The sequence below is a fragment of the Paroedura picta genome, chromosome 6 (genome assembly GCF_049243985.1).
Source record: "Paroedura picta isolate Pp20150507F chromosome 6, Ppicta_v3.0, whole genome shotgun sequence".
Taxonomy (NCBI): domain Eukaryota; kingdom Metazoa; phylum Chordata; class Lepidosauria; order Squamata; family Gekkonidae; genus Paroedura; species Paroedura picta.
The window spans coordinates 83546375-83572877 of NC_135374.1; the positions used below are offsets into that span (position 1 = coordinate 83546375).

The following is a 26503-nucleotide window of genomic DNA, read 5'->3' on the forward strand; positions in this document are numbered from 1 at the left end:
CATCTCTCAGCCTGGAGGGTCAGGCCTAGCCATGTGACATTCCACGATGATTGGGGGGGGAGGGATTTTAGATAATTTTTTTTCTTCTGGAATTATAACATAACTAGTAATCAAGCCCGCTGTATGAGTAATACAGCGGGCTCTAGGCACTTACCGGTTCGTGGGAGGTCTGTCGGGCGGCGGGGCCTCCCCCGGGCGGCGGTCATTTGGCGGGCAGGGAGTCCCCGGCTGGGGGCTCCCTCGGGCGGCGGCCTCTCGCCGCGTCAGGCCGCCGAGCAGGGAGCCCCCAGCAGCCGAGAGGCGCTTTGCGCCTCTCACCGCGTCAGGCCGCCGGGCAGGGAGCCCCCGGCAGCCGTGCTCCACGCAGCTGCTGGAGGCTCCCTTGCGGCCGGCCTGACACGTCGGAGGCGCTTTGCGCTTTGCGCCTCCGACGCACCAGGCCAGCGGCAAAGGGAGCAACTGTGAGCCGCGCTGCGCGCAGCTCGCAGTTGCTGGAAATCGGAGGGACCAATTGGCAGGCGCGCAGCGCCTGCCGATTGGTCCCTCCGATTGTCTGTCCTGAGGAAGGGTCCAATCCGGACCCTTCCTCATCACGGACACATCCCGCCTTAGAACTCCTTAACCATTTATTTAGGCGGTTTAAAGATAAGTTTGTAACTTAGAGAAAATCAGAAGCCTTTGACTATATGCCAGATGTTTGGAAGCAGTGACATTTCAGTTTCTGATTCTGTATGTGGCGGTTTCACCACGGAAAACCACTGGAATATTTCTGATTATGCATTGCATTCACCCTTCATGGCATTTTCTGTGGTGATCCTCACAATATTGCAAATATGCTATGCTAATTCATTCTTATAAGCTGCTCCCAGGGACACTTTCTGGTGTGCATAAACATACTGTGTTTCTGTCTCCTCCCCTGAGCTGTCTTACAGGAATGGCTGAACGGAAAGCCTGCGAACTACAATTCCCATGAAGCTCTGTGTCAGCAGCATGTGCCAGTCAGGTGGTATTGCTGACCACAGCCTACCAATAAGCTCCGAGTACAATGGATGAAGTACTCTCCCGCTTGGGGAAAGCAGAATCCATAACTTCAATCTACTATGGTAGGCAACCCCACCCCCCAACACATGTTTTAAAAAGTTTTAAACATCATCGGTGATCTGATGATTGAAAACTGTGAATGCATAACCCACCTAGAGCATATGTGAACATGATGCAGAACACTCGCAATACTAGAACAATTAGTTGAAACATTAAGATGTGCATTGAGTTGTGTCCAACAAAGAATGCCCCCCAACAGATGTTTGAGAAGGACACATAGAATATAATCATAGAATCATAGAGTTGGAAGGGGCCATACAGGCCATCTAGTCCAACCCCCTGCTCAACGCAGGATCAGCCCAAAGCATCCTAAAGCAGCCAAGAAAAGTGTGTATCCAACCTTTGCTTGAAGACTGCCAGTGAGGGGGAGCTCACCACCTCCTTAGGCAGCCTATTCCACTGCTGAACTACTCTGACTGTGAAATTTTCCCCCCTGATATCTAAGCACTCTGTAATTGCAATCTATAACTGAAATCAAAGAACCATGAGAAGGCTTCCTTGAAACATTTCCATGATTCTGTTATCTTATTGCGAAGATTACTTTCATTTCATATTAAAAGGTATTGGGACAACCCGGTAACGATCAGAACACACACAAATAAGATCTGATTTAATGCAGTAAATGTACAGAACTTTAATGTATTGATATATGAAATAGCGGTTTGGGTTCATTTGCAATGGCTTTTGTGTTTTTACCATCAGAAGGTAAAAAAAGCTGGTTTTTGCAGGGCAATGCTAACTTCTTTTTGGGGGAAATTCCTGAACTTCATTTCCAGAAGCAAAGATATTATAAACAGTCAAGAGAAATAGCAACTATGAACCTGAACATTACAAGTAAAAATAATTTAGCAGGAAGGCCCCACTATCAAAAGACAGATGTCCGTGCAACTGCATGAGAGGTATTTAAACCAACAGTATGAACAAAATAGTTGAACATTAAATACTACAGCAGCCCCATGTGTACTTCCACCAAGGCTCTAAGCTCTTTGACGGTGTGTATGTGGGTGTATTTTAAACAGAACAGAACTCTGGAACATTGAATAATAGAACTGAATACCATGACCATCTCAGCCCAAGATCACACCATTAAATATGCATTCCTCAAGAGCCACTTTATAAAAATAGGTTTGCCTTTATGGTTGCATCTAGCACCAACTCAGGTAGCAAAACATCCTGCACTGAATTGTTGAGTTCATATGAGTCAAGAACATAATTACTTAAGTTCATGTTTCTTTCTCAAAACATACACATGCTAGTTTCTGAAAGACAGGCTGTTGTGATTGTATCTTAAAGAGGGATCCAGTGGAAGAAGTGCATGAAGACCATGAAAGTCAAAGTGTGACCAAGAATGTTCAGAAGGTATGGGATTGTAGTAAGCCAGCAGAGTTGACAGATGAGAAGTCACAAAAGAACATTTCAAAATGCCTGGTTATATATGCATTTTGTCTCCATAAAACTATATTCAAGTAAAATAACCATCAGGGTTTTTTCCTTCTCCCACAGAGGATCCATTCCAGTCCTGCCTGAGATAGCCCTTATAAAAAGGCCAAGTCATTTTAATTACCTACTCCAAGAGTTTCTTTGGTTGCTCAAAGATCTCTTTTCGTGTTTTTGTTTCTTGCTTGTGCTCTTGTGACCGTGACTGCACCCTCTTTTATCCTGCTCCCTGTCTCTACTAAGGGATCGCCTCTCTCGTGCATGTTCTCGACTTAAGCTTCTCTGGCAAGGACTGCTACTTTTTGCAGCATATTTTTTGTGGCGGTGTCTATCTTTTTTGTATTTTTCATCCTCGCTGCTTAAGTCTCTCCTATTTCTGTACTTTTCAGCTCTTTCTTTGCTTTGATGGTTATGCACATCCTTGTTAGAATGACTCTTCCCCTTACTTGGTTCTCTGTTACACTTGTCTTGTTCAATCAATGAGTCTTTTTTTAATGTTTTCTGGTCATGTTCTGATGTGCTCCTATACTGCTGATTGACAGGGATGCAAGAAAGGACACCTGAGCTACTTCCTTCAGAAACAGACTCTCTGTTATTGAGAATAGTCTTCGGTTCATTGATGTGAACCACCTCCTGAAAACTTCCATTTAGGTATTTCAGCTGAGGACTGATGCTTTCATTAGATGATACGTTGTTTTGAAAGCACTGGGTGGGTCTGGCCAAGACGGCCGGGGCTGAGGTAGATGTGACAAAGTGGGAAACACTCCCAACTGCTTTCAAAGGAGAAGTATTAAGTTCTATTCTTTTCAAATGGGTTGCTTCTATTTTCTTGCTCATGAGGTTGCTTAACAGTTTCTCTCTCAATTCCCTCTCTTTCCTCTGCAGTCGAAGAGCTCTCTCCTTTTCCTCCTCTACACGACGAAGCTCAGCTTCTTGCAGTTTCCTCTTCTCTTCGAGCTGCTGAAGGCGGACCTTTTCCTCCTTGTGTTCTTGTTCCAGAAGCTTTAATGCCTGAGACCAATGTGGAAAGAGGAAAGTGACATTAACATCTGTATGAAAATATTCTCATTGTAGGACAATCATGCACAAGTTCAGAGAGCCTTTATAAGGGATAACATGTTTTTTAAAAGGGCCTGTATAAATAAATACTCAACTTCAGATAATGGGTTGTTGTATTATTATTATTTAATTTATTCCACGCCACTCCTGAGACTGGCTCGTGACAGGTTAAAAACTGTTAAAAAACCCAATTAAAAACCCATTAAAATACTGAACATAATAACAATAACAGTACAGAACATGGTGGTATTAACAATCACCCATCCCCCAAACCCTCTAGTAATGGGGGTTGGAAGAAGGGCCATTGATATCACCTGACCCAGGTGCTGACCAGGTTTTCTGCAGGTGAAATGGGGTGCAGGGGGCTTTCCTCACACCAAACCCAAAGACTATGCCAGGGGACCATAACAATATGCCATTTGGGATGGTGGCCACAGTAAGGAAGAGCGGTCTGTGAGCCTGACCAAAAAAGTAGATTGATACAACCAATTATTTCCTTCAAAGAACAGAAATACCAAACTATAAGAATTAATGGTTTTCATTCCAAACTACTACTATTGTTATTAATTATTAAATTTCTATACCGCGACTCCCCACAAGTGAGCTCAGGGCAGTTTACAATAATAAAAACAAAGTTAAAAACCAGTTTCCTTCCTCTACCCTCTTAAACAACCTCCGCTGGCTGCCTTGACTGGACATGCTATAAAATAAAATAAAGGGGGGGGGAGAACCAAGGAGAAGGATAGAGGGCCTTAGAATTCAGTCAGCCACAGACTCAGCCATACGCCTGGGGAAGGGTGCTATTTTGCAGGCCCTGCAGAACGTTGGCAGCTCTGTCAGGGCCTAGATATCAAGTGGCAAATCATTCCATCACATTGGGGCCAGGGCCAAAAAGACTCTGGCTCTAGCTGAGACCAGGCAAATGTCTTTAGGGCCAGGGATTACCAAGAAATCGGTGTTAACAGAGTGTTGTGCTCTCTGGGAAACATAGTGGGAAAGGTGGTCCTTCAGATACGCAGGCTCTACGCAGACAGTTCCTACAAGGCAAACAATATCCCCCACAATGGACAACATTTAAGAAGTCAGTTCAGAAGATTATTTCAACTGAATTATATTCTATACTGCTCAACGGTTAACAATAAAAGTTTGTGCATGCAATCAATTGTTTGGTGGCATGAATGGCTTATATATCAGCTTCAAGAAGCCTCAGGCACTGGAGAATAATAAAGATACAGGATGTTTAGTATTTATTCTCAAATTAAGGGATTTTGTTTGGATTGTAGCCGTTTGATAAACATTATTCATGTCCTAAATTGATAGGCAGCCACAAAAGATTGGTGACTGAGAACATGTATACATGAAACCTTCCTTAACCATAGCAAACAATCAGCCTTTTTAGCAATCTTTGCAATGCTGCATGCAGTTGCTAGCCTGCTTCCTGTCCATGTCAATGCCAGGCCACTACCCCTTGTTGGAAAGTGGATAGAGTGGGGATGCTAAGGAGAGTTTGAGGATCCCAGACACCCAGCTGCATTTACTGCAAGTTTTCCCAGCAATAAATCTGCACTGACTGCACCACACGTGAGAGCATCCAAGTTTATGTGTGCATGTTTAACGAGGCCTTACTTGCTTTCCATACAAGAAAAAATGTAAAGACAAGAGGATAGGGTTGCTTGCCTATCACCAAAGCAGAGAGTCACTGGCACTATTTAAGAACGTTACTGAGCAGGAACTGATTATGCACATAGGAAAGCCTGAAATCAGGATAAGCTATTGACAATTGATATGCATGGTTTTGTATGGCGGCTTGTCCATGAAAATTTGCTCAAACTAGGTTACCTTGGCTCTACTCAGCAGCTCAGCAATTAGCCGAATGGAATGAAGATTTCTTTGAGCTAAAAGAAGCTTTCTCTCTTCTAGTTTTATTTTTTCTTGCAATTTTTTCTGCTCTTCAGCTTGCAATTTTTCAAGCCTTTTCTTGTTCCTACGAATTTCACGATCCTTTTGTTTCTGTTCTCTCTTGCGCAATTTCTCTTCTCTTTTTCTTTCTCGTTCCAGTTCCTCAAGTTCCTTCTGTCTCCTAAAGATGCATGTCATGTAAGTTACAACAAGTTTACAGTTTCAGGATTTATATGATGCTTCAACCAAAAGACACATGAATATTTAAGCACTATACACACTCACTTGAAGTTTAAGTTCTACCAATTTCAACAGAACTTTGTTTCACGCAAAAACAGCCAAAACTCAACAAAATACCAGAGTGAAGAGTGGAAGTAGAAAGCCACCTCAGAATACAAAGAAAGATTTGTCCTAGAACATATATGAAACAAAACTATCCCCCCCCCTCCTTATTGTGTACATTTTTATATGCTTTGCGTAAAAGACCACATGTCTTCAATCTGGCAAAAATATGACTTTGAAAAGACACCCTGTCGGATATGAAAACCAAGATGTTTCGGTGAGATTTTAATAAAGAAAGACTTCAGTTTGGATGCCAGGCAGGGTGCTTACAGTGAGAGGTTTCTGTACCAGAAATGATAAATAATGAGCTAATGGAACAATGATTTACAATCCAGCAGTCATTCTATGGGTGGCTTTTTACATTAAATCTTTCCACAGTCCTTTAAAATTTCTTACTGCTAACACATCAGCAAACATCTTGAGGAATAAAGGATAAGACATTTAGAGAATGGACAAAGCTGCAGTCTTTATGCCACAATACCAGTGGTACCACCTTGAAGTAATGTTGCAGAAAACTGCGGGCTTTTTTCACTTCAGTAACCCGAGATGTATTTCAGTGCTAAAAGCCAGGCCGAAAGACCAGCTACTGTGCAGAATTTCTCCCATTTTCATCAACCTGCATTAGTATCCTTAAACTATACTTTTATTAACAAGGTCAAGAATATATATTTATATGCACAGTTCAGACTATTCTCGTGAGCAATCAACCCTCACCCCCCCAAAAAGGATATGCCAAGAGTATGAAATATTTTACAATTTTAGAAATGTTTAGAGATTTAGTCTACCTTTCCTCCTCCTTTTGCCTTTCCTCAGCTTCTTTTTCTTTGCGTTTTTGTTCTTCTCTCTGTTTTTCCAGCTCTTGAAGCTTCTGCCGTTCAAGCTGACGTTTCTTAATTGAAGCATCACTCAAGTGTTTTGTTGAATCAAATGAAACCTTTACAAGCACAAATGTACATTTTGTTAAAAAAAATTAACATACATTTTGGGGGGATCGGAGAATTGAATAATACCACCATGTTTTTGCCTGTTTGGTTTTATTGTACTTATGTCCCATATTGTTTTTAATAGGGTTTCATTAGGGTTTTAGTGGCGACAATGTGTAACCCGCCACGAGCCATTCTTGGGAGTGGCAGGAAATAAATTTAAATAATAATTTTAGGATGCAATATTAATAGCCTAGTAGACTCTTAGCACACATCCTTTAGCAATAATTATTTGCATTCTTATCATCTAGAGATACTGTATTCCTGTTATTCTTTAACCACAGCTGTTCGCCTTAAGCCAACAAAAATATTTTAAAGGTTTTTCATGTGGGACTGAGAACATAAAAACTTGACAGAGTTCTCTCTTGTCTTTGATTTACTGGCAAGAAGAACAAAGGAACACAAGGAGCAAAGGGACCTAAAACAGCCATTGTTTCAGGCTGGGTGTGAAAAGACAGGGCAGCCTAGAAAAGTGAAACTAATAAAATGCAGCACAGGCTAGACAACTGGGCTGAACTGAATAAGATTAATTACAATAGTGAAAAATGCAAAGGTCTGCATTTAGGTAGGAGAAATCAAATGCATCACTTTAAGATGGGTGAAAATTGTCTTAACAATAGTATGTGGGAAAAGGTTCTGGGAGTCCTGGGACACCATACACTGGAACATGAGTGTGTGACTCAGCAGCTAAAAAGGCAAACAGGATTGTGGGCTGTATTAAAAGAAATATCGTGTCCAGATCACTCAAGGTGAAGTTACTCCGCTCTGGTTAGACTTCACTTTGAATACTGTGTTCAGTTTGGGCACCACAATGAAAGTGTAGAGAAACTGGAGTGTGTCCAGAGGAGGTCCACAAAGGTAGTGAGGGGTTTGGAGACCAAGTCATAAGAGGGAAGGTTGAGGGAGCTTGGTCTATTTAGCCTGAAGAGAAGACCACTAAGAGGTGATATGATAGCCATCTTCATATCCTTGAAGGGGTGTCATATAAAAGATGGAACAAAGTTGTTTTCTGTTGCCCCAGAGGGTCAGACCAGAACTAATGGGTTTAAATTAATTCAAAAGAATTTCCAGCTAAACATCCAGAAGTAGTTCCAGAGAGAGCAGTTCCTCAGTGGAACTGGCTTCCTCAGGAGGTGGTGAGTTCTCCTTCTTTGGAAATTTTTAAGCAGAGGCTAGATAGTCATCTGACAAAAATGCTAATTTTATGAATTTTATGAGGTGGGTGGGTAGACAGTTGTAAGTTCCTGCATTGTGCAGGGGTTGGACTAGATGACCCTGGAGGTCCCTTCCAACTCTATGACTCTATGATTAACTACACAAGAGATGCATCATCTTGTATTATTCTAGCTTTGAGCAGTTTTAAATATGAACAAACATATGTCGGGGTGCAATAATTTTTATGTGAGACGAAAACATTCCTGGTGCATCAAAGAAAATTCTAACATTAACCTTAAGAAAGGAACAAGAAATGTGTTCTATTTTCTAAGGATTAACAGGAATGCAAAAGGTTCTTGGACAAGTTATGTACTTGTAGACAATGTTATAATAACCTCTCTTACAAGATGTGTTGGAATGACATTTTTTAGGGAGGCCTGCATTATATGCACTGTCAACAGCTGTATTTATGGAAAGGTGATACATAAATTCCAGATAAATATGTAAACATATCCAAACTTCCAAGAAAGGCAACAAAGAAAACTACTTCTAACACTGAACTGTTTATTTAGAAAATGTTTATGCTGCTTCTACAGGAGCCCATCTGCAGTGGCTTAAAACAAAATGTTCAAAGATATTAAAATCCACATAAAAAATCCAGCCCAGCATAAAAAACATATAACATTTTAAAAAACCCACAGAAAGGCTGAAAGTGTTAAAAGATCAACTCTTAATTAAAGGTCTGGGATAACGGGACCTTTTTAGCCTGATGCCTAAAAGAAAGCAACTAAGGCACCAGAAGAGCCTCAAGACAAAGGGTGTTCCATAAGTGAGGTGCTGCCTGTGCTTGCCATCCACCTCATCTCTGAAGGGCAAAGTACAGAGAGCAGGGCTCTAGAGGAAGATTTTAGCTGGCAGGCTAGACCAGTGGTCCCCAACCCGTGGCCCAGTGCCGGGCCGCGGCTCCCTCTCCCTGCCCCCCCCTGCAGTAAAAAACTTCCCAGGCCGCAAGCTTGCGGCCCGGGAAGCTTCTTACTGCGGGAGGGGGGGGAGAGAGGGAATCAGGGCTGTGCATGCGCGATTTTGGCCGCGGCCGCGCATGCGCGGGCGGACAGTTGCCCTGCCGGTCCCCAGCCTCAAAAAGGTTGGGGACCACTGGGCTAGACAATATGGGAGGAATCAGTCCTGCAAGTACCCTGACCCTAAGCCGTTTAAAGGTACGATTTAGCAACCTGAATTCTGCCAGAAAACAAATTTACAGCCACTGCACCTCTCCTAGCATCTGGGATAACATGATCCCTCCATCCTGTCCCTGACAATGAAATCAAATCAACTTTCCAAAAGAAACCATCAACAGGATGTGTTCCCAAAGCAGTGTTTCAGAATGGGTACCAGACAACAGAGCATACAGAAGAGCATGCAACAGTCATCCCAAAGTAATCAGGTATAAATGGGTCAACGGGAACTCACCTTTATGTTACAAGCCACGGCTTTGCCATCATCCCCTTTGTACATCAGTTTCATTCCACGTAAAGCGTTCATAGCCTTGATGAAACCTGCATATTCCTGGTACTGAACATAAGCCTCAAAATTCAAATGGCCTCCAAAGCTGAAAGTATGAAAGTTTCTGCCAGTCATTTCTTCCCTGTAAGGGTCCAACATGGGTATATCCACATTGCGTATCTCACCAAACTTACTAAAAACCTTGATAAGAACTTCTTCACTTGGTTTTTCTGAGCCAGAATCTTTCTGTGCAAACCACTTACAAGGCAAACCTTCTAGATGTATAGTGTCAGGCCTTTCTCCTGGCAGAGTCTCATTCATATCTTTTGCATCACGGAAGAAGGAGTCCCAGTCATGTCGAGTAGGAAAATCAAGTTTGTATTCTGCTGCACGAACCTTTAAAATGTCTGAGAAACCACTGAGTTTGATAGTCTTCCCATCCAGGCAAGCCAAGAAGGATTTAACCAAACACTTATTTTCTACTTCTCCTTCAAAGCGGATGAAATCCATGGTGCTTTTTGAAATCCGCAAAGTTGAGAACTGGTGAGTTTGCACCATTCCTTTCAGCCGTTCCATTACCTCCCAATTAGAAATGGACTTTCCTGGCTGCTTTAACTGAGGAAGGGCCACACTGATGGTCATTTTGGTAATGGGCTTAAGGTAAAGCCCATAAGGGGCACAGAGCTCAACTGCTTCTGAAGTGTCATGAACTATTGTAGCAGCTGCCATACCTGCAATTAATAAAGCAGCTAGCAAAGGAAAATGTAAGCTCATCTATCTTGTAGACAATGGATGAAAGTGGTCCTTTTCTTTGAATAAATGAACATTTCAACAGTTAAGACTTTGGAGAGGAGGACTTAAAACAAGGCCTGTCTTGGTTTAAGTTCCATTAAAATCTGTCAAAACATATCACACAAAGACCATGAACGAACTGATTCTCTCTGCTAGCCACACTGTGTTTGCGAGCAACAAATACTGCCACACAAACCCGGCTTGTGCTGGAACAGCAAAAGAAATACAAAAGTCAATTGTGTTCGACAAGACACCGAAAATGCAGAAAAGGCAACAGCCCTCTGAGAATCTCTGCCTTCAGACAGCGTGCAAGGTTCCGTAATGGATCACAGCCATATGAACAGAATGCCAATCTTTGCAGTAAATGGAATGCTTTTGCTCTGCAAGAAATTGAAAAAGAATTAGTCTTGCCTGTTTTCATCAAATGAGATGAAGGTGTTATTTAAAGATAATCATATTTCACACCATGTGTTTCTCCCCACAGAGTCCACAGTGGCTTACATCTTTCTATCCTCACAACAGCCTTTGAGGTACGTTACCGGCCGATTGTGTGTAGATAAGCCTAAGATCACCGAACAAGCTTCTCAGGCAAAGGGAAGATTTATGTCTGAAAACTCCCGCATCCTAGGTGCTAACCACTACATCACAATAGCTATCAAGTTACTAAAGTATTCACATACCAAAAAATCTATACAATGAAATTATATGAAAAAGATGTATTTCAAGCATCAACCTCAGCGTATTTAACAACTAGGCACAAAATTACAGCCCTTGGAATTAACCCAAATTTACATATTTAACACCTATATTAGGGCTCTGCAGAGTGGTGCCCATAAGTGCCATGGCACCTGGCAACAACTCTCCTTCAACCCACCGTGGTTTTAGAAAATGTATGGGATTAGATGGAGCTTTTGCCCAATGAGGTATCTAACTGGCCAACAGAGCCTTGACTGGCTGGGAATGTTTTATAAACAGGATCATCACTGTGTGACTGAATGTAACCTACAACAGCTAATTTGTTACTAGGGTTGGTTGGGTGCTTTGGCACCCCAAGCGGCTGGTCTCTCCTGACACGGCCAGCGCCACACTGCACGGGGGGGGGGGGGGGAGCCACAGGCGTCAGCATGTCGGTGGGTGCACACAAACAGATGTGGAGCTCTGGCTGTGCTGGGAGAGACCGGCCACTTTGGGCACCAAAGAGCCCAACCCTGGGCCTGCACCTCCAGCAATGGTTGGTTACTTATGTAGCTGTACCCCCCCACACACACTATGTCACAATTCCCAAGGTGCCCACAGACTCAAACAGGTCAGGTGCTCTGACCTATAAAAACCCATAGCAGATTGAATATACTTCCCAATTCAGTAAGATTTTTGTGAAGACAGCTGCATGAAACATTACATTCTCTATCAAATTTAATTTAATTACATCAATACAATAAACAGAATCATTCAAATATGCTAAGGTATACTATTTTGTCATGCATGACCAATGGTACCTACTTTAAACAGCTATACTGGGAACAAAAAACACTGTAAAGTCCAATCTATTTTTTTTAATGCTAAAAATAATGTTGAGTTGCACAGTGAGATACAACCCATTTTCCTTGACATCACTATCCACAGTCTCATCAGGACATTTGACATACTACAGAATTAACCAGGATGTACAAGTGAAGAGCACCTACATAAGAGCACAATAAATTCAAGGTTACCAATATTAACAGAGGATTATAGTTTTTATATTAAATGGTTTGTATTTATTATAAATTCTATTATTAAAAGTGTCCCCCATCCCCTCTTTATAACAATAAAGTTTTGTCTTAAAACTTGCTGCGGAAGAAACTGTGGTGGGTACAGTAGTGTCAGACTGGAATCCTGGAGACCCAAATCTAAAATCCTACTCTGCCATGGAAGACTGCTGGGTGACCCACAGAAGATGTCCAGTCACACTCTGGAGAGCCAGTTTGGTGTAGTGGTTAGGAGTGCGGACTTCTAATCTGGCGAGCCGGGTTCGATTCTGCGCTCCCCCACATGCATCCAGCTGGGTGACCTTGGGCTCGCCACGGCACTGATAAAATTGTTCTGACCGAGCAGTGATATCAGGGCTCTCTCAGCCTCACCCACCCCACAAGGTGTCTGTTGTGGGGAGAGGAATGTGAAGGCGACTGTAAGCCGCTTTGAGCCTCCTTCGGGTAGGGAAAAGCGGCATATAAGAACCAACTCTTCTTCTTCTTCTTCTCTCAGGCTAACCTACCTTACAACATTGTTGTGAGGATAAAATGGAGAAGAAAGTGATGTCAGCTGGTTTGAGTCCCCCTTAGGGAGAAAATTTGGATGGAAATGACACAGAGAACAAGGTGCTGCTGGAAGCAGCAAAGAGAAATAGGAAGCAACACAGAGAAGTACAATACAATGTTGCTATTTTTATCATTTCAAATCTGAAAAGTGGTATACAAGTTTATAATGGGAAAAATAATACAGAGAAATTGGTGTGATTGCACACTAATTGCAATACACCCTTCAAATTCTTGTGAAATTTGGTTTGGCATAAAGATGTGGTGAATAGCCAAGCTTTCAAACCTTAACTGTAAAAAGGCTAGAACTGCCGGACCAGACTAAGCACCAAAATGGCCACTCCCCAATCATCGAACAGACCATATAGACAGATGGCCACTTGCAGCTCTTTGCTCCAAGAACTAGTATTTTCTGCACGCTGCCTCTGAACATACTACAAATGAGAGACAGAAACAGACAATGAGAGGAGGAAAATAACAAAAATACAAACGTGGTAAAATGGGTCGTGTCATAGCCTGGGTTTCAAGATGACCAGGGAAAGCAGAAAATATACTAGCAGGTGTAACATGCCGAGCAATTCGGGAGGGGGGGGGGAGAAGAGATGGGCATAAGAGAATAAACAAAGAAGGGAAACCATGGGGGGCGAGGGGGGGTCTGAAACGCCCCGCTGCCCCTGGAACAACAGCCCCAACAAGACAGCACAATTGTACAGGGCGGCTTTGGGATGTTTCGGAGGCACCACGGGAAGCACACGGGGGGGGGGGGGGTCCGTTGATGCCCAGAGTGAGGGTCGGGGCGGGGGGCTTAAGGCATTCCCTGGAGGCCCCGAAGCGGCTGCGAGGACGAGGACGCCGCGATCCCCCCCCCCCCCGGGGAAGAGAGCCAGAGGGGTCGGGGTGGGGGGCTAGGCATGCCCTCCTTTGCGCAGCTAGCGGGGCCAGTGCGGGGGGACTCACCGCGGGCTCTTATGGCGACCCGGCCTCCTGGCCTGGCCTGGCCCGCTCCTCAGGAGCCCCGGAGAGGAGCCAGCGAAGCCCTCCCCGATCTCCCCCCCGCCGACCAAGGCTGACGCGCGCGGCACCGGCCTTCCCACATTGCCTAGCGCCACCAAAACAAAAACGCTTCCGCTTCCGGCGATGCGCCAGCAAAGTCGGCGGGAGGAAGGGATGGATCGGGCGGCCGGAAGTGTCTCTCTGTTTGTGTGTCTGGACGGGGGGTGGGGAGCAAGGCCGCCCCTTTCCGGAAGGAGGAGGAGCCTCCTCGCCGGTGCTCGGCTGAGCAGTGTTGCCCTGTGCGGGCTGGCTTCCATGCAGATACTGGGCCCCCAAGCGCTTTCCATTTGGCTGTGCCTAATTCATTGTCCAGCCGTATATCATGCCCATGGGGGCAGGTTGCACCCCGAAAATAGCAAATCCTTTGCTTCATGGCAAAAAGCAGGGATCCAAAACAAGGGTCTGCGTTTTTTTAGGTGTAATCTTTGACCATAAGCACGACGAATTAGTATGGGGAGGCCTAATGTAAAAATTCTGAATATACATTAGGATCTCTGTTTTGGAGATACATATTTGTACTATAGTGCTGCCAGAAAGCTATAGAAGTGTGATTTTTGTGGTGTCCGTGGCAACGGACATGATATGTGATGATAAATGGGGATGACCAATAAAATTCTGAGGCCTCGTCAGAATCTGCTTCAGAATCACATTTGTGCAGCTAGTAGTGCCACGAAACTGAATTTTATTTAATGTGATGATGATGGTGGTGAACAAAGTCTTGAGGGTTGCCAGTTCTGGGTTGAAAAAATACTTGGAGGTTTTGTGGGTAGGGAGGGCAGGGTTTGCCAAGAAGTAGGACTTCAGCAGGGTATAATGCTATAGACTTCACCATCCAAATCAGACATTCTCTGCAGGGGATCTGGTTTCATGAGTACCATTTCCTGTTTATTCCTCCCTTCACTTTAGGAAACATTGTGTATGTTGGACTTTCCAGTATATAAATAGAGCATGTGTAGGGACAAAGAGGCTGTCCTTGAAGGTAATGGATACCCTGTTCTACTGGAAATTGCCAAGGGGTAGGCACTGCCCCTCAAGATCCAGGATCAACGTAAACCCACAACATTATCTAGATGCCATCCTCTTCTCTGTTCCAAATGCTACATCTGTGATTTTTTTCTTCAAAAATTTCCCCCTCCTTTTAAAAAGGAGGGATCACTTTATCCAAGACAGCATCTCTTAACTGCTGGCTCCCATTAAGGAAAGATCCTCAACCATTAAATAATACTAACATTCTTTTGTCAAGTTCATGGTCCCAATCATCTGCTGCTCTAAAACTTCAGGCAAGTTCATAACCCATTCATAGTAATCAGCAAGCCTAACAATATGCATGATTACACTTTATACTGTATGTTATCAAAGTATATTGTTGCATCTGTGCTTTAGCCAGATGAAAAATCAATTGAAAGAACTGAAATCGGTGGCCAACTGTGCATTCATTAATATAGAATTATTATTAGAAATTTTCTCAAATTTGAATTAAAGTGGTGTCTGAAGAATAAAGGAATAGATCAGGAGAAATCTGTGCATTCCTACTTGCAAACTCCTGTATACAGGTCACAAAAAGTCTTATATCGACTGAGTTCATTTTGTCATACTCATTTTCTAAGAGAAATATGCTTTTAGATGTCTCCATTGCCATTATTAATAAATGTATATTCTGTAGTGTCTTAAAGCCATAGACATCAGTCATTTACTTGGACATTTCCACTTCTAAAGCAATTAAAATGGTATTTTAACATTTAACAATTTGTTCTTATTCTGCAGATAAAACAGTTTCCAAAACACATCTTCCATATGTTCAAATACCATATGTTGACTAACAATACCTTCTTAAACACAGTTACACCATTGTAAGTCTATTGAATTTAACGGACTTAGAAGCATGTAACTCTGTTTAGGACTCTAATGTTGCCATCCATATTCAGTGGAGAACTGTTTAGGATCTGTTTATAAAAGCACCCTTCATGATTGTGTCACTCTAAAATAATTTTAATTGTTATAGTTATTGAATATCTCTACCCCAATTAAATGACTACTACTGTAGAACTCCACTAGAGGAAGCTGTTGTATTAAGCCTTTTCAATAAGTCTAGACCCACTTTGCCCTTTGTTATAATAGCTCTCATGATACGAAACCTATTTAAAAGGGAAGATGGGTCTACTGATGGTTATCCACTATGACAGCTAAAAATGCAATATTCAGAGGCCTTATGCCACAGAGAATCAGATACCAGAGCTGCATAGCAGTGACGATTAGCATCTTGCTCTGCTTTTGGATTTTTCACAGACATCTGGTTGTTCTGTGTCTGGACTAGATTGACTCTTCCAGGCAGGCTTATTGCTGTGGTTTGGATTCTCTTTGTTACTGTTTTGTTGTTGTCATTAGCACTGTTTCTTTCCCCTTGCTGTCCCAGCTTTCCTCCGTTGTTTCTCCACTTTTACTCTAAAACATATGTTGTTCTGTTGATTTATTGCCTGTCTGTAATGTCTTCATGGCTGCACCCATGAAATTCATGTCCACCTTACCTCCAAGTGGGTGGCACCTACAAGTTTGTTTGAAAATTTTATGTTGGAGACATAAAATGTATGTACCATTCAGTTTTTGGGATTGATTGGGAAAAAGCAGCAATCATCTATGTCCCCCAGAAGATTTCTTCTGGAAGGACATATCTGAACACTGTGGTTAGGGACCATTTTCAGGCTCTGGGTGAACTGTGTGTTAGGTTTCATCGGGCAGAGGGCATTGGGAATTTAATACATAGAGATTCCAAGAAATGTCCTGTGATACTGTCTTCCCTTTAAAATGTAGTGGAAGTGCTCATCATACAGTCTTTCTGCTGCTCCAACATGCTTTCAGGCACTCACAACATGCTTTCAGGCATACTCAACTGCCTGCCTTGCCCTGCAGAGTTTCTTATCAAACTTTCTCTTGTGGCTGCCCACCTTTTCCCCTTAGGGTCTCATTAGCCATTATTGCAGGGGTATGCTGCATCAGCTACAATCAGCACGGCTACATTATGACTTCCATGGGCCCCTACACACTTTTGCCTTTGTCAGCCCCTTCCACTATAATATTAAAAATTATGGTTGATATAATTTAAAATATTTTGACATTTTTTCCCTGTTTTATGCAAAATTTAATAAATCTTTGTGGACCCTATAGATTTCATTTCTTTTCTGACATGAGAAAAATCAAAACATATTCTTTGAGCCTAAAAGTTCATTTCCTCCCTTCTGATTTGAAAAGAAATTAAAACGTCTCCATAGGTCATAGACACTGTGCCTTCTGTGCCTAATGGATAACTTGCCCCTGACAATCAGTGCTGGAACTTTCCCTCCACCCAAGGTGATAGTGTGGTTACCAGGAACAAATTAACCAGCATCCGTGGTAATGCACATTGCTGAGTTGAGAAACACAACTTCTGTAACAATAAATCTGCCAATGTGGTCAACTGTTCCCTGAAGCAGGATGAAGAAATATTTTTTTCCGGTTGAAATACACACCACCTCTCCCAGTTGGTACTCTAATGAGAACATGCATCCTATTAATCGCACCAATACAGTAGAAATCCAGACTTCACAAAACTGTCCATGAAGTGAGAAAAATAATAAAAATCAGTGAAATGTTCAACATGCTTATGTAAAGACACTCCCAAAAAACAACAGTAACACTTCTGTTAGTAATGGAAAGGGATAGTCTTCTCTCTTGTCATGCAGAGGGGATGCAGTTGCTTCAGGTATGCCGTATTCTGCAATTTCCCAAGTACCCTCAGCAACAATTTAGGGATGCACTTCTCAGGCACAAGGGGAGAGTTACCTAAATTGGAGAGGGATCATTGATGCTCTAAGTAGAAATTATGGGTGCATGGGTATAAAAAAAAAACATTTGGAGATAAATTTAAAGCACACAATATATTGCTAGTACACAAGAAAACATTACCAGATTACCTTTCCTATCTATTTTCAGAGGCAAACTGTCTTCCTGAGAAGGTTCAACTCCAGTGCACAGCATACCTCCAGCACAATCTCTTTCATAATGGACAGTCCAGCTCTAGGTATTCATGGAGTTCATGTTTGCTAGGCACCAAATAACTATTGCTATTTGCCACACCTTTCTCCACTGGTACCTTTTATGCACTTTTGTGTTGCTGCTGTTTCTCAGCAAGTTGAATCCCCAGCTGATGCTCTAACTTTGCAATACCCCTTCCAGAAAAGGGCATTTGTTTAGGGAGATTTCTCCTTGAATTCAGATCCAACTCTCCTCATATGTTCTGCCCTGTCATGCTCTTCATCAGAAACAGAACCGCCTGTTTGTTTTTGCACATGTGCATTAACCACATCTTTAAACCGCCCGTGGCGCCACGGGCGCCACGGACTATATAAAGCGTTAAGGGGTCCTAAGGCGGGATGTGTCCGTGATGAGGAAGGGTCCGGATAGGACCCTTCCTCAGGACAGACAATCGGAGGGACCAATTGGCAGGCGCGCAGCGCCTGCCAATTGGTCCCTCCGATTCCCAGCCCCAGCAACTGCGAGCCGCGCACAGCGCGGCTCGCAGTTGCTCCGACACGTCCGGCTGGCCGCAAGGGAGTCCCCGGCACCCGCGCTCTGCGCGGGTGCCGGGGGCTCCCTGCCCGGCGGCCTGACACGGCGAGAGGCGCTTCGCACCTCTCGCTGCATCAAGCCGCCGCCCGAAGGAGTCCCCGGCAGCCGCGCTCCACGTGGCTGCTGAGGGCTCCCTGCCTGGTGGCCTGACGCAGCCGGCAGTACCCCGTTGTTGCCGAGTATCCCGACACAGCTGCCCGCGTGGCCCATGGCCTCCGTCCGCCTGCTTCCAAAATGGCCGCCGCGCCTGCGCCCTCGCCTTGACGCGGAGCCGCTCTGCCCTCCGCCTCTATGGCGCGTCAGCCCGCCAGGCGCATCAGGCCACCAGGCGCGTGACGCCGCGTCACGCCACCAGGAAGGGAGCTCCCGGCAGTTGCGCCGAGCGCGGCTGCCGGGGACTCCCTGCCCGCCAAATGACCGCCGCCCGGGAGAGGCCCCGCCGCCCGACGGGCCTCCTACGATCTGGTACGTGCCTAGAGCCCGCTGTATTACTCATACAGCGGGCTTGATTACTAGTAACATCATAACACTGTAAAAAGGCCATATGGATCATGGGAAATAACATGGTTGCTGGTCTTCCTTAGTCACTAACTTTGATAATTGCTGAAAATTATTTCACCATGTCAGTGATGAAGCCTCCTTTTTTGCATATGCAGTGATGTTATAACATCATAACATTGTAAAAAGCCAGAAGGAGGCGGGAGGTTATTAAGCATAGAGAATAAGCAATACTGATTACACAAAATGGCAACATGGTGGGATAACAAATTCGAATTCAGGATTCTTCACTGGAAAACTGAGTTAAAATCCAAGGGGGAGGGAGGAATATTGTAAAGGAGGATTCAGGAATCATAGAATCATAGAGCCAGAAGGTATCTCCAAGGTAATCTAGTGCACCCTCCTGCACAATGCAGGAAACTCATGACTACCTGCTCACCCACAGTCACCTCAATTTCATGCCCAGACGATGCCTCCCCCCCCCAAAAAAACAAAACAAAACAGAATCCCTGGAAAGGCTAGCCTGAAGGAAATCCATATGAGGACCCAAAAGTTGCAATCAGCATTTCCCTTGGCGTGCAAGAATGGGCTACAGAGCCAAGCACTGATGCAACCTTTTCTGTCCACCCACTCACAATCTGCCTAAGGTCACAGAATCAGCATTTCTGTCAGATGGCTATCTAGCCTCTGCTTTAAAACTTCCAAAGATCACTTCCTGGGGAAGTCTTTTCCACTGAGAAACCACTATAACTGTCAAGAACTTCTTCCACATGTTTAGCCAAAAATTATTTTGAATTTCAACCCATTGGTTCTGGTCTGATCCTCTGGGGCAACAGAAAACAACTCAGCTCCATCTTTTATATGAGACCCTTTCAAATACTTGAAGATGGTTATCATATTACCTCTTAGTCGTCTTCTCTCCTAGCTAAACAGGCCAAGCTCCCTCAACCTTTCCTCATACAATTTGGGCCATTTCCACATAAGGAAAATGTTCCTGGACAGCCTTGGCATGTTGGCAGCATATGTAGCCTCCTCCACATAACATTGCCAACATCCCGAGGCTGTCCAGTAGACATGTTGCGGTTTGGCCATTTTTAACTCACAATTTGGGGAATCCAGAAAACTGGATTTACCACCCTAAGTCGTGCAAACCATCGGTGAGCCACCAGTAAGCAACCAGGTATAAGAACATATTGATGGGGAAACGTGAGATGGTCTCAACAGCTTTGTCCCACCCTTGCACCCACCCTTCCCTCTCTATTTCCTGCTGGCACCGAGTAATTTTTTTTAACGGTGTAGTCCATGTTGTGGCGGGACCATAAACCTACATTACCCAAGGTGAAATAAAATCTTTAAAGTGTCCACTGTCTTCTTGGGATCAGGCAAGAAAAAAACACTGCCCCGTTTTTGTTTTCTGGAGGTGGGAAATGAGCTCAGAAAGGACTGGATGGATGATCCAGCAGCTTTCTCATGATTATTCAGCCATGTGTGCCCTTTGTTTTAAAACCTACCATAAGTACAGAATGTATTTTTGGCCTTTCCAGCCTTCTCACAACTCGGGCAGGCAATAACAGTCCCGTTGGCATCTTCTGGAGGTGGGAAATGACCTGGGAAAGAGTGTGTGTGTGTGTGTGTGTGTGATTTGGCTGCCTTCTACCGATCATACAGGGGGCTGAGTAGCTTGTTTTAAAGCCAACCATTAGCACAAAAATGTCTTCTTGGGGTCCAGGGACAATGTGCAGTGTCTCAGACATCCACCCAGACGTAAATGGTTGTTGTTGTTAGGTGCAAAGTCGTGTCCGACCCATTGTGACCCCATGGACAATGATCCTCCAGGCTTTCCTGGCCTCTACCATTCCTCGAAGTCCATTTAAGTTTGTACCTACTATTTCAGTGACTCCAGCCAGCCACCTCATTCTCTGTTGTCCCCTTTTTCTTTTGCCCTCAATTGCTCCCAGCATTAGGCTCTTCTCCAGGGAGTCCTTCCATCTCATAAGGTGGCCATACTATTTGAGTTTCATCTTCAGGATCTGGCCTTCTAAGGAGCAGTCAGGGCTGATCTCCTCTAGGACTGACCGGTTTGTTCACCTTGCATTCCAAGGGACTCGCAAGAGTCTTCTCCAGCATCAGAATTCAAAAGCCTCAATTCTTTGACGCACAGTCTTCCTTATGGTCCAACTTTCACAGCCATACATTGCAACTGGGAAGACCATAACCTCGACTAGACACACTTTTTTTTCTTTTAAGATTTTGAATAGTTCAACTGGAATGCTGTCACCTCCACTAGCTTTATTGTTGTTCAGACTTCCTAAGGTCCATTTGAGTTCACATTCCAGGATGTCTGGCTCCAGGTCAGTGTCTACCCCATTGTGGTTATCAGGGATGTTAAGCTCGCTCTTGTATAGTTCTTCTGTATAATTTTGCCACCTTTAACAAATCTTTTAAAAATATGCTTCTGTTAGGTCTCTACCATTTTGGTTCTATATTATGAAATTAAGTGCAAAAAAACCAAAACAAAAACTAATCCCAAAAAGCAGGGGGTAATGCTGGATAATTTTGGCATTTCTCCATAGCAACAGGGCAGTGTTGATTTTATTAAAGATGCATCTCTGTTGTACCATCACCGCATAGCTATGAGGAAGTACCTTTAAAAAAATTAATTTAGGGGCTGGGGGGGAAGAAAGTTCCAGTCTATGAGAGAATTGCTGTGTTGTGATTGAAAAGCAGAGGGAGAAGGTCAGATTGGTTTCCCGTGCAGCCTCATCAGGGCAGAGGGAAAACGTGGGAGGGGTCTCCCTGTGAGGAGGACTGCAAACATGAGATTTACTATCCCACATTTGCCAGCAGGAAGCCACTTGTGTTTTACCCCTCCATGCGGAAATGGGTATGATCTCCCAACCCTTCACCATCTTTGTTACACACCTATGGACATGCTCTAATTCATCTACATCCTTCTTCAATTGTGGTGCCCATAGCTGAACACTATGCTCCAAGTGAATTCCAACCAGAGTAGAGTAAATCAGAACCATCACCTTGTGCAATCTGGACACTATACTTCTTAAGATACAGCCCAATTATCCCATTTGCCTTTTTAGCCGCTGAGTCACACTGCTAACTCATGTTCAGAGTTTGGTCTATTAAGACAGCTAGATCTCCCCCATCCTATAATGATGCATTTGATTTTTCCTACCTTAATGCAGAACTTAACATGTATCACTATTTAAATTCATTTTATTGTATTCATTTTAGCTGATTTTTCCAGCCTGTCAAGATCATCCTGTATACGAGGTAAGGAGATGTGACATTTGGATCTACTCCTGAGGAGGCAAAATTTTGTGTGAAAAATTTTGCATTGTTCTTGTTCATTTCTTTAAGAACACCAATGTTGGAGTTTCCTTTTTTGTGGAAATGGTTTCCTCATTATTGTCACCTTTCACTTCAGCTGTGAGCTGAGGCCAACAACAATAACAACCCGCCAAAGCCGCATTAATGTTGCTTGATCCATATATATTAACTGCTTGATCCTTCATTGGAAAAGCCCTACTGAACTATGCAATTTTGCACATTCCAAGGAGAATTAGGGTATTCCATCTAGTGTGAATCACAACAGAACTGGCTGGCTGGTTCAAAAACAGTGAAAGATGTTTATGGCAGGCACCCTTCAAATATGTATCCTTAAGGATGGATATTTTTATAAAGATCTAAACTGAACAAGACAGTTGGAAGTTTGTATACCCCACTTTTCTGTGCCACTTTTCTCAAAGCGGCTTACAATCTTCTTCCATTCCTCTCTCCACAACAGGCACCTTGTGAGGTAAGTGGGTTTCAGAGAGTTCTGAGAAAATTGTGACTGGCCCAAGGTCACCCAGCAGGCCTCATGGGGAGGACTGGGGAATCAAACCTGGTTTTCCAGTCTGCCGCTCTTAACCACAAAACCACAGTGACTGAACACTCCTGGCTTAGAAGGCAGATCTGCAAACCATTCTTTCTATGACAAGTGATCTTGAAGTATAAAGGACAATAAAATACATGTTTTCCAACCCTGTGTGAGTTTCAATGTTTTCTTTAAATTAAGCATAACTAAAAAAAAAAAGTTATGCGGCTGCAGGAGATGCAGGAGACCACCATATGTACATGGACAAAGGATTCAAGGTTGTTTAGGTTGTGTTTTTAAAAAAATTCAGAGTCTGCATTAACCCTCCACACCACGTTGACAATAAATTATGAACATAGAGGCAACCGCCTGCCTAGTTTTTGTAAGCTTGTTCCTTTAGCCTGTCTTGTACTGAAAACCGCACACCACATTTATTGCAGAAGTCGGCGGTTTGAGGTAAGGGCCTTGTATGAAGATAGTGGGACAAGAGGGCAGCATGAGGCTGGGTCAGACTTTGCCTTTGTTTTACATAATTCAACTTCCACTGCTAGTAGCTATGGAGCTGAAGCAGAGCTCTATGGCTGCCGTAGCAAGACTGCTGTCTGCTTTGGCCCTGGAACAAGAAGGGCGAGGTGCCTTCTTGCGGACAGCTAGTTTCAGAGAGTCGTACAATCTGGTTTCCTGCCATGTCAGGCTATTCGCTGTAAAAGTCAAGACATTAGGCTCATGTGGCTTCTGCCATTGATTCAATTGCTGGAAAATCACTGTGCCTTTGTGGGAAGTCTTGGGGATGTTCTTTATAAATACCACTAATGTGAATTTCACATGAGAAAAGTGCTTGGGGGTCAAGCAGGAGCCCTTTGTCCTGCTGCCATTCCAAGCTCATTTGGGCTCTCCTCTTTTATTGAAAAAATATAAACAGTCCCCTTCAGCAGTTGAATCCTGCAGTCAGGGAGCATGACATATCAAGTATAAGCAAGTGAAGAAACAGATTGTGTAGATGGGCTGTGGATGTAGTATTCAAATACGAATTATGGTCTGCCAAATGCTTGACTTCACTCCTGTGAAGATCCTGGCGAACAGCAAAGCAAGAAGACCCTGGTGACTTATGGTGATGAGGTCATAGGAGGCCTGATTTATCACATTTTATTTATAGCCAACCTCACAGAAAAAAGTGAGGGACGATATTGTAAAATTTGTAAAAACTTTCAACAATTAACTACTTTAAATTCTTCTGTCTAATGTAGACCACTAAGGATTAATTATATTTTATGAAGTTTTCCATCTCTTCTAAAAGATGCATTGCTAAGGTTGGAGCGAAGGTGAATTTCTAGAGACACTTTTCCCTCTGTGGGTGATATGTATTGTTCTGCACCTTTCAGAAATCAAACAGAGCCAAACAGCTCATTTTTTTTTCTCACTAGTTGGGTATGGGCTCCCAGCTTGTTTTGCAGCATTCATTGAGTACTGTGGGTGTTTTTCTGCAATCCTTATGGTTGATTAGGCCTTGCATTCAATTATAGACATTTTCAGAATTCCCCAGACACTTTCACCTCAGTCCCACAGCGGCTGCAGGAGATGTTGGTTTTAAAGAAGCAAGTTTCACTCAGTACAACCGTGGGGGGGGGGGGGGTTGAGGAGGGGACTCCTGCTTCCTTCTCCACAATTTCTTGGCTGACCTGAAATGGTCCCAGTGGGGAGTTATCTGCATTACTCTGGAGCTGCATGTGGAGCATTCTGAGCACATGCATCTCTGAAGTTATGCAAATAACTCTCGATGGGGCTCTTTTCAACTGGGGGGGTGGGGGAGGCATGGAGGGGAAGATGGAAGCTGACTCCTCTCCCACTCCAGTGTTCTGAGTCAGATGGGCTTCTGTTGGTTTTAAAAGCAACATTTCCTGCAGCTGCTGTGTGGCTGAGATGAGACCCAGCTTGTTAAAGAATATGTAGTGATGACATATCATGGCTCAGGTTGACTAGCAAATGCCCATCATTATGAGATGTGGAATATATCAGGGGATTATACAATACAAGATTTCTCCCTCTGATAGCCAAGCTACTTGCTTTCAGGTTCGAACTCGGGGGTTTCCCCTCACCCAAGCATTGAAATACAGTTCTTTACTTTTCTCTGCACATTACTGAAGCAGGACTGCATACCTTCTGGAGTTCCAGCTTGGTATAGTACTTAAGAGAGGAAGCCTTTAATCTGGAGAACAAGATTTGATTCCCCACTCCTCGAGGAAGGATATTGCGACTCTCTCACCCACCCACCCACCCACCCACATCCACATACCTCCCTGCCAAGAAGTTGGAGCTGCCTCCTTTTCTTTCCTGGTTCTTTGCACCCCCCCCCCCCGAGCAGCGAGATGCCACCTCATTCTGAGTGAGGAGCAATGTGGAGACAGATCCCATCTGTAAGTGGGAATCCATGCTGGGGGGGGGGGCAGGGACTGGATCAAACTTCTTGTAAATTGTGGTGTGTCTGTAACTTGTGTATCTTTTTTTATTCAAAATCTTAAAAGATGATGGTCCTTGTGCTCCCCTGGCTTTACCCCCAAATCACCAGGAATTTCTCAACCAAAAATCAGCAACCCTATCTCCAGGAAAGGCCATCATGTGCCTGCCACTCTTTTAAAGGTCCTGTGATGTCCTTTTCACCATCTGAATAATCTCAGTTGTCCCATGAGAACAGATCACACATGCTCTGCTCCATGGGTGAGCAAGCCTGTTCTATAGAAGCTGATTGAGTGGCCTTGGGCCCGTTACTCTCCCTCTCTCTTTCCCTCTTTTAGCTTAACATACTAAAGGAGGGTTTAATGAGGTAAGTTAGAACCATATATCCTCTGGGCAGCCTCTGGTTGCTGGCGGGTTTTAGAGCCACCCTCACATGACGTTGTCTGCATCCTGAGACTATCCAGGGGCTGACTTGAGTTTCTGACAGATTTTCCTAGGGATAAGGGAAATCCCCAAAACTGGATTTGCCAATTTTTATCTCACATCCCTTCCATGAGCAACCATGGGCAAGCCCGTATGGAGGGGGAAAGGCACGATAGGCTCTGTAACATTGTCCCACCCTCACACCTGCCCTCCCCTCTCCATTTCCTGCTCTGAGATTTTTTTAAAAAATGGCACAGTTTGTGTTGTGCAGAGCCACAAAGCTACTTTGTCAAAGGTAAAATAAAATCTTCTGTAAAGTGTCTACAGTGTCCACAGTCTTTTTGGGATCAGGCAGGCAAAACACAGTCAAGTTTGGGTTTTTTGGCGGTGGGGAATGAACAGAGAAAGGGGTGTATGTGTGTTGAAGCAGCTCTCTCCCAATCAGCCAGGCATCTGTGTGCTTTGTTTTTAAGCCCACTTTTTAAACAAAATCACTCTTTGGGGTCCAGTTACCATTTCCAACGTCTCACAAATCTACCCAGACATACATAGAATCCGAAATACTACAAATCCCCCAAAAGGGGGGGATGCTGTATCGTTCTAGCGTTCTAGTGTTTCTCCATAGCAACATGGAAAGTGCCACGGGAACCATAGTCTGGGAGTCGAATTGCCACTTTGCCATGGAAGTTTGTAGGAGAAGACTGGGCTGGGCACAGACCTTCAACCTGAACTTTCCCACTGGATTGTTTTGATAAAATGAAAGAGAAGAGAATATTATAAGCTGCTTTGAATCCTCAAATTAAGTAAGTAAAGTTAATAAAATAAAATCAGTCACGTTCATATTTTTTACCATGTAATTTAGTACTTATGTTGTCCTAGATAGTACCTGAATTGCTCAGAATGTCTGGATTTTAAGCTTTCATGAGTCTAACTCTCCAAAGAAACATTTCCCCTAGATTGCCAAGTCTGAGTAGCTTTACAAAGCAAAATGCTTTGTTCCAAATAGGATCTTTTCACATTGAAACAGGTAACAC

At 43.7% G+C, this 26503-nt stretch overlaps 1 protein-coding gene across 3 annotated transcripts; it reads right to left on the bottom strand.

Moving 5' to 3' along the window:
• Nucleotides 1–1710: 1710 nt before the first annotated feature.
• AKAP17A (A-kinase anchoring protein 17A) lies at nucleotides 1711–13736 on the bottom strand. Of its 3 annotated transcripts, XM_077343339.1 has the most exons (6): nucleotides 13523–13736; nucleotides 12927–12999; nucleotides 9447–10651; nucleotides 6624–6772; nucleotides 5437–5677; nucleotides 1711–3549 (listed from the first exon to the last, which is right to left on the bottom strand). In XM_077343339.1, the coding sequence occupies exons 3-6, from the start codon at nucleotides 10251–10253 to the stop codon at nucleotides 2662–2664; spliced, it is 2085 nt and encodes a 694-aa protein (XP_077199454.1). In that variant the 5' UTR covers nucleotides 10254–10651; nucleotides 12927–12999; nucleotides 13523–13736; the 3' UTR covers nucleotides 1711–2661. The 3 variants fall into 3 exon arrangements, with proteins under 3 accessions (XP_077199454.1, XP_077199452.1, XP_077199453.1); XM_077343337.1 differs by lacking the exon at nucleotides 12927–12999; XM_077343338.1 differs by lacking the exons at nucleotides 12927–12999; nucleotides 13523–13736 and having other exon boundaries at nucleotides 9447–12874.
• Nucleotides 13737–26503: the final 12767 nt, after the last annotated feature.

What these genes read in the sequence shown, in the direction of transcription:
- AKAP17A (XM_077343337.1), bottom strand. Translation starts at nt 10,253, where the DNA reads ATGAGCTTACATTTTCCTTTGCTAGCTGCTTTATTAATTGCAGGTATG. An exon ending in AGGCAAAAGGAGGAGGAAAG is followed by an intron (nt 5,678 to 6,623) that starts GTAGACTAAATC and finishes ATGCATCTTTAG; the next exon opens with GAGACAGAAGGAACTTGAGG. An exon ending in AGCTGCTGAGTAGAGCCAAG is followed by an intron (nt 3,550 to 5,436) that starts GTAACCTAGTTT and finishes CATTGGTCTCAG; the next exon opens with GCATTAAAGCTTCTGGAACA.